The 8467-nt window shown below is 39.0% G+C and overlaps 1 protein-coding gene across 1 annotated transcript; it reads left to right on the forward strand.

Moving 5' to 3' along the window:
- Positions 1 to 906: 906 nt before the first annotated feature.
- Positions 907 to 8467, forward strand: LOC109468461 (glutamate receptor ionotropic, kainate 1-like). The gene is made up of 10 exons (XM_019766704.1): positions 907 to 928; positions 2839 to 2928; positions 3778 to 3827; positions 4235 to 4429; positions 4798 to 5027; positions 5311 to 5408; positions 5835 to 6062; positions 6842 to 7094; positions 7585 to 7813; positions 8367 to 8467. The coding sequence occupies exons 1-10, from the start codon at positions 907 to 909 to the stop codon at positions 8451 to 8453; spliced, it is 1482 nt and encodes a 493-aa protein (XP_019622263.1). The 3' UTR covers positions 8454 to 8467.

The following is an 8467-nucleotide window of genomic DNA, read 5'->3' on the forward strand; positions in this document are numbered from 1 at the left end:
GTGTGTACATATATGATTTGTAATGACCAACGCAAATCAAGAGTAAATGTATGTTCTATGTTGTTTCAACTGAATGAAGATTGAGAGAAAGGGTCGTAGGATACGTGTGTTTATTCGAGTGGCATCCACTTCTCGTACTGCCGTATGACCATCGTTGTCGTGCATCAGTGTCAGAGAGTAGATATGGATCTTGCTTTACCGAACGTGATCAATGTACGTGTCCCAGGAAGAGGTTGGAGAAGATGAATCCTAAGTCCCCGAGAGACCTCTGTCTCTTATCTAGATCTCAGGATATGTCAGTCTGAGCCTCTTAATGCGTCTATATATCTATTGTAGGGGTACATGCTGTTTCCGGATCGCGGAGAGCGCTGGAATGAAGTTTGATTTTTCTTTCAGAGTTTCTGAGTTTCACCTACAGTGCAAAAACCCTTTCGGTCAGTGAACATTAGCTTTCGATTATTTCATCGTTTCTTATTTTTGTCGAAAATAAACACAACTTTTTAAACATCATGACTGTGTGCTTATGTGTTTGTATGAATACTAAACGGAAAATTTCCTGGATATAATTTATTAAAAATTATTTCTCAGGGTAAGATTTTCCTTCAATGGATTGTTTTCATATCAGAAACGGTGACATTTATTTCTACAATAAAAATGCTTTGACATGAATGAAAATACCTTTCTCAAGGTTGCAAGGGCACAGGTTAAGGACCGGATGAGGATTCAAACCCACAACCTTCCAAATCTGTATCAACAGACGGCGACCATTATAAAACATACAATATCTTCAGGACCACAGTCTTCTCTAAGTCTTGTTTATTTGAAGGATCTCCATTAGTGAGTATACGCATACGCATACGCATATACTCACTATTCTTCCTGGAGTCATAAAAACACATTACAAACATGTTGACAGCCACTCCACGGAGTAGGGCGAGTCCAATGGTGTTAGTTCTTAGTCCTTTTGTTGACGTTGACGCTCCTTCCTGGCCATTACAAACATATAACACAGACGTATGTACACTTAAAGTCTTTGTTGGTGTTTTGTACGTGAGCTTGATTCTATCGAACTTAGGCGGCCACCTTATCGTCCAAAGTCTTCTACAGACCGCCAATCGTTGGACGTTGATAGAGAAGCAGTGAAACCACACTGATGTTATCTACATACATCCATCACGCTTTAACTACTTTATTTGGTCCCCTGTACAAGGAGAGATAACATGATTTGGGCAAGACACTTACTAGATCTGCCGCAGAGCTGAACTGTAGCTCTGTGAGGCCATGGCCTCAACTATGGTGGAAAATGAAATACATTTTGTTAGCCAATATCCTCACTATGAGACCGAAAGAAACAGATTATTTCAGACAGTTACAACAATTTCTCCATCCTTCCGTCATGTAGAAGATCACCAAAAAACTGCATTTCTACTAAGAACACAAAACCCACTAATTATGCAGAACGTGGGACTATTCATTATCCACTGCCTTCAAAGAAGAAGTCGAACCCCACAATAGCTACCGTAGTAGTAGAAGTATTAGTTTTTTCCCAGACAGTTGTTACCTGTCTCCTGTTACTGTATTGTAATGAGTATTATACTTGATTGTAAAAGCAATCAGCCTTCGGGCATGATTTTGCGAATAAAGTTTCTTTAAATTAAAGTTATTGGTTTTTCGGGAGTCGGTTCATCAGAGGACGTCTAACCCTTACCTAACTTTATTTAAACAATTTTGGGGGAAGTATCAGAAGCTGACCTTCATCCCCCATGTTTTCAAGTATGTCACTTATTGGCTTTCTTCCATACACGGTCGAATTTTGACTTTGCTGAGTGCCAAGACAGTCAATATTAAGTAAAGATCACCCATAGTACCAAGACCTGTTCAAATGATTTCAATAGTAAGCAAGCAATAAAGCACTGAATAAAAGAAATGATGTAAAATTTATGGTGAAACTAAGTCACTGTCTAGACTCATAGAATATGTTGAATCAGAAACCGTGCCCTTTTGTAGTCACGATTGATTTAAAATAAAATTTTCCCTCAGCATACAAGAAATTGTTTCAAATTGAGCTGACCTGTACAGCCATGATGTGAATTAAAGGACAGAAGGTCGGTGACAAAACGAAATCAAGAAATTGGACGGCCACATAAAGTGACAGAAACATAAAGCCTGTACAGTAGTGTCTAGTGGTTGAGGAGATATCAAGGAAGACTTCTACGATTCCATACCTGCACAAGCAATACCATGTTGAGCTACGGAATCACCTAATCTCCAGGACTTAAATGCTCACTTTTTATATAATTTGCATAAGTCACAAATACTAAGTCATCCGCATTTACCAATGCGGTATTGACTAATAAATTATGCAAAGAACATCCGTATTCTAGCATAATATATATATGACCCTATCTCTCAAAATCACTCATATTGTACTTATTAAAGTTCTGTCCTTCCTTATGACGATCTTCATTCCGCCATGAGTATATATGCAGATGATATACAATCATGATTTTCATATTCTATTCACATTCACAATATAATACCTATCCTTCTTTACGGACACAGGAAAGATATACCATCCGAAGCTAGTAAACACGGAATGTCTATAACACGGGATGCAAAAAAATACACTGTAGTATGAAGACAAAACGCAAGAGGTCTCAAATTCAAAGTCACCACTATGATAGATCAATATCTGAATGCATCTAACATTCCAACTTCATTTATAGCCCCTTTGTTTACACTGCTCAAGCACAGACACCGATACAAACGTCACAAAAAAGCATGAAAAAGGTAATAATCACAATCTTTTTTATTGTTTTTATTGTCTTGCCTATACAGCGCATCCACAAGTCTCCAACGGTGACCCAACGCAAGGCCGTCCGTTACTACTGTCAAAGCTGTTAGATCCAACCAAGAGCAGCAGAGGAGGTACACGTGCATAGTTTTTTAAGATAAAACTTTATTTCACAAGTTATCAGAGTTTATTTCACACGTTATCAGAATTAGCAGAGTCAGAATAAATATACATAGTTATTTTACAGTTGTTAAATGGTGCTAAAAGTTTGTCTATGCAATTCTGTAATTGTACACGTGATTCAGTATTTGACAACGTTTCTTCAATCTCAATTTTTTCTGGGCATTCTTTGACAAATATGCTGAAACTATGCTATTGTAATATTTTCATCCTTATATAATACCCATTTGTTTTAAATTACGTGTAATGCCTAGTTTGATGATCAAAGAACCATCTATCTAACCAAGGAGGTTAAAACTCTTGATATAGCTTTCGAAAATTGGTTAATTTGTTGATATTAAAGATGTAGATGATGATATGCAAGATCCAAACTGAAATGAGCTAGGTGACACATTTTTTTTTCTGTATTTTAGGCCACACCAATTTAATTTGTTGGTTATCGGATTCGCCTCTTCGTTTTTTTCTGATTTGCAAAAAAAAATTCTGGTCCTGAATCAACTGCAAAATGCTCATGTTTTGCCGCGAACAGTTGAGGAAAGTCCCTTTCTTCCTAGTTGTTACAGTTTTCCCATCTATCATTGCAGTGGTTTGATTAAAAGTTCAAAATTCAATGTTTAAATTTTAACCCAGCCTTTTGTGTTGACTTCATGGCTCATTCCATAGCATTTAAGCCTATAATTAGGATGCCTAGACCTGTTTTTATTTTTATTTTTTTTCGCCCTGTCGCTTCATATTTTTTCTGAAAAAATCCGAGAACCAATAAATTAAATTGGTGTGGCCTTATGTACATTTTCTCCCTCCAGGAGAGGGTATTTCATTGCGAGGTAAACGTCTACGTGCTGTGACCATCTTGGTAAGTAAGAAACTGGTGATATGACGTACAATATAGTATCTTCGTCTTTTGCTTGTGATATTTACCTGTAAAAGAATATAATTGTAATGATATAGTCACATAACATTTACAGAATGTCATGCTTTGGAGTTGCGAATACAGCAGACAAACAAATTTACGTTATATAAAGCAATAGACTTGTATTTTTTTCCAAAAGAAGTATGCCTAGGCGTCTTGATGGTCTAACAAAGGCTATATCTAAATTATCCATATGGTTGCAATACATCTCAATATACTAAGATTGCTATTTAATAAAACGATTTATTATCCTCTGAATAATAAGTTAAAACGGAAATGTTCATTTCAATTTAATACTTCATCATCAGGCTTCTTGTTTGTTATATTTCTTATTTTTTTTTCACTTCTAGGAGGCTCCTTATATGATGAAGAAGGAGAATGAGAAAGGGGAGCTGGAGTTTAGTGGATTCGTGAAGGATATTGTAGATCAGTTGTCAGAGAACATGCGGTTCGAGTACGAGATGTACGTGGTACGAGATGGCACATACGGAACACTAACAGAGAACGGCACATGGACTGGGCTTATTGGGGAGGTCATTGAAGGGGTAGGTACAATACTTCAAAAATATATTTCTAAAACTTTCAGTATGCTATTCTGTACGATGTAGCTTTTTTGTTCTTTCGGGTGACCCTATGTAGCCTGAGCTCCCGCGCTTCGAATATCTTTTTCAGTCTAATATAACCATTTGTATCACATATTGTTACCTTTGCCTGGCTACATATAACTCCTGAAGCGATGGAGGAATGTTAATGATTTTTGGGAACAAGATACCGTTAGAAAGAGGAAAGAAGAAGGTCAAGTTTAAGAATGAATCTTATCGTTGGTTCCTAAGTTACTGCAGTGTTAAATGTACTATGTGTTTTCAGTATCGTAAGCTACAATAAGATTACAGATGTGTTCTTGACTTTCTAGCGTGCAGACGTCGCCTTCGCTCCAGTCACTATCAGTTCTGAACGGGAACAAGTCGTCGACTTCACCAACCCGTTTATGGACTTGGGAGCGGGACTTCTGCTGAAAAAACCAGTCACCGAAGGAACCAATGTCTTCGCCTTCTTGGAGCCATTCAGAAGCACAGTCTGGTTTTCTATCTTGGGCGCCATTTTTGGTGTCGCCATATTGTTATACGTTACCAGTAAACTTAGGTAAGACATTAAAATCAATGGTGCATATTTACTGAAAAAAATTGCTGAATTGCTTCCTTACAGGATGGAATAGGTGTTAATGTGCAAAGTACTTCGTCCTTTTTTATAAATAACATCAACCAATCTTTTTTTTTGAAAATACAGATTAATGGGATTCAAACATTTACCTATAAGCACTTACATGGTCGATGTTGCCGTTAACTCTACTTTTCCTTGTGACCATGGCATTTTGGTAATGATTTAGAGTCTATATTTATTATTTCAAACCGAATGTTCACTTCAGGTACCGGTGTAACGTTGGGAAGGACGACTATGACAACGATGCAAAGTTTAACTTCACAAACAGTCTCTGGCTGACATACTGGTCAATTGTTAGAAAAGGTAGGTCCATTCACTCTATTTTTATGCCTTATATATTATATATATATATATATATATATATATATTTCATTCATTTCATACATGTAGCTTTATGGACTCTACCAGGCCCATAAGTTATGACCTAAAAGTCCTCCGACCTGTCCTCTCGGATAGGTCGAACCAAGGTATAGTGTCCTTGGTCTAAGGTTTGCCAGCTGCTAGTCAGCCAGACACTCCTTCAGCCTATTGTAGAATAACTACAATAACTCAGCTTTTGTAGTGAAGACTCGAAATAGGCAACGTATAATTGACTGATAAATTTCCTCCAACAACAGGTGAGAGTAAATCTCAGTGGCTGACGGCGTAAAGGATGTACGTTTGAAGGGATTGTATCTTTTAACCGTTTACATATGCAAATGCATGCTAATAATAATCGTACGTTTCCAGGAGGAGAGCCTGCCCCCCGCTCCCTCCCCTCCCGTATCCTGGCCGGTGCCTGGTGGTTCTTCACCCTGATCGTCATCTCCACCTACACGGCCAACCTCACGGCCTTCCTCACCGTCAAACGGCTCGTCTCGCCCATCAAGTCTATCGACGATCTGGCAGGACAGACTGCGATTCAGTACAGCGTCACAGAAGGCACATTTCTGTACAGCTTCTTTAAAAGCCAAGAAGGTAAGCTTGGTATCAAAACTTTTGACGAAACTCCAATATTAGCACATGGATAAAAGTAATCACGTATCCTTCGTGAATGCAGAATATTTCTTATAATTTCGTTCTGAAGTTAGAATGAAACCACTATTCCCCAGCACGAACTCATGATTGAGATTTGTGAGTTAGGGGGACGTAAATAAATGATCAATATGGTCTTCTAGCACTCAGGGGCTTATAAAAGAAAGGTTTTGGATTATGGTAATCCTACCATAATTGTCCTGAGTCAGTATGTCGATTTTTCTGGCGTCAGTGGTCGGCCGGTAGTCATCTATCCTACCGTCAGGTTAATTTTTGGAACTGTCAGAATGACAGCAACATTTTAACGTCATGTGAAAAAGTTTTAAAGTCGCTGTTATGTTTGAATAAGTTACATTTTCTAATATCAGAAAAACGACCTAATGTCTCAGTCTCTTTATCTATCTAGCCCAAGTGCTGTAGACACATATTTCCGAACATATAGCACAAGCCCTGGGTCTGGGTCAAGTTTGTCGGAACCGACGTTCCCGATTGAGAGGCTAAAAGGCTTAATCTCCAAGCAGATCCCTTTCGGTGGCAAAAAGACAGTATCAAATTGGCCAGGCAGTATCCATTAGCCAGAGAAGGTCGCCAGCCACCGACGGGTTGGTGGGTGCAGCAAAAAAAAAACGGCATATATAAAAAACTAACGATGATTCCCCCACAACCTCTGCTTGGAGAGTATATAAGGGTGCGTGCCTACTTCTATTTTTTTCTTTGCTTAGGGACTGGTTCTGTATACGAGCGGATGTGGTACACCATGAAGGCCAATGACCGCTTCCCGCCGACCAGCATGAAAGGTGTGGACATGGTCCGCAGCACTCACTTCGCCCTGATCGAGGAAACGCCGTTCCTGGAGTACACAGTGAGAACTGACGAGGGATGCGAACTGATGTTGCTTGGAAAGCCCTTCCTGTTCAAAGGTTACGGCTTTTCCACGAAACGGGGAAGTCCGTTGAAAAAGCCGTTATCAGTAGGGTAATACTCTTTTTATATTCCAACATGTAATCACAAGGCGTGGTGACGGCACACTCAAGTGTCAACTTACATTAATGCCGCCACCAACACGGGGGATAATACAATACTCATTTTCACCTGAGCGAAGGGAGGAAAGTCGGGTTAAGTGCATTTCCAAAGGTAAGGGCACAAGATCGATGGCATGTCAGAACTCGAACCTGGGACCTCTTGGTTCCGAGTCGAGCACACTGCCGCTACGCCACTCGACCCCACGTGACTTTTGATTTCACGGAAACCATTCTTTGGTTTGAAATACTAGTACACTACACTGTTCTGTACCTAATATAACTTATTATGAGAGTATGGCTGATGAAAACGTATGTTAGTACAATGATACTGTGCCTTATTTAGTAACCATGGGTTTAGTTAACATTGACACAGACATTGCGTTAGCGTTTACATTCGGGTTTAGGGTTGCTGAAAATGACTTCTTTGTTTCTATCGCACAAAGGATATTAAAACTACAAGAGACAGGGTACATGAGCGAGCTAAGAGACCGATGGTGGCCAAAGAACGGATGCCCGCTAGACGGTCAGACGTCCAATGTCGACAAGGCCTCGGCCTTAGGGCTGGAAATCTTCCAAGGTGTCTTCTATGTGCTGGGAGCTGCAGCAGTGTTAGCCGTACTGGTGACGATAGTACAGGTCGTGTACTACCGCTTCATCAAGCACAGAAAACTGGTAGGTTGGACATTGGAACAGCTTGTTTCTTTGGAATATCTTAATCTTGAATAATACACCTTAAACATTTGCACATGTATGCTGTCTTGTCCTTTAGGCTGAAATACATAAAAAGGGTTTTGTTATAAATCTTGAGTCATGTTTAATTATTTTTCTCTGATTCAGAGCTAATATAGCGTAATATTATATTATATTATATTATATTATAAATAAATTTGTTATAACGCTAACGCTTGCACGGCATGCAACTTTATGTATACTTTTATGTCTTGGTTTGGCTTCGCTGACAAAAACACATTTGCAAATAGTCTGTGTTTTCAACCTGGAAACATTCTGTCATTATGTTTAAAGTTTTTAAGTTAAAATGTTTAAAGTTTTTAAATTTAAAACTTTTGGTCCAACACAAAAAGTTTTCTCACCTAGAGCTTTCAGTCAGTCACTCTGGTCTTCCTTTAGTATTCTGACATCGTGAGGCTTGTTATGTGGCTTCTTTGAAGTGTGACGTCAAAGGTATCTGACTATCTGTCATTATGTTTTGATTTTGCCCTCATAGCCTGATGCACCAGAGGATAAAAAACAGCCGACGCACTACAGAAACGGGATACTGCGCCGCACCACCACTGACGTAAACCTCTTCTGAGAATATCAACAGCG

The sequence above is a fragment of the Branchiostoma belcheri genome, unplaced genomic scaffold (assembly GCF_001625305.1).
Source record: "Branchiostoma belcheri isolate BF01 breed outbred unplaced genomic scaffold, Haploidv18h27 scaffold2, whole genome shotgun sequence".
NCBI classification, from domain to species: domain Eukaryota; kingdom Metazoa; phylum Chordata; class Leptocardii; order Amphioxiformes; family Branchiostomatidae; genus Branchiostoma; species Branchiostoma belcheri.

What these genes read in the sequence shown, in the direction of transcription:
- LOC109468461 (XM_019766704.1), top strand. Translation starts at nt 907, where the DNA reads ATGTTGACAGCCACTCCACGGA. An exon ending in TACGTGCTGTGACCATCTTG is followed by an intron (nt 3,828 to 4,234) that starts GTAAGTAAGAAA and finishes TTTCACTTCTAG; the next exon opens with GAGGCTCCTTATATGATGAA. An exon ending in AAAAAGCCGTTATCAGTAGG is followed by an intron (nt 7,095 to 7,584) that starts GTAATACTCTTT and finishes TATCGCACAAAG; the next exon opens with GATATTAAAACTACAAGAGA.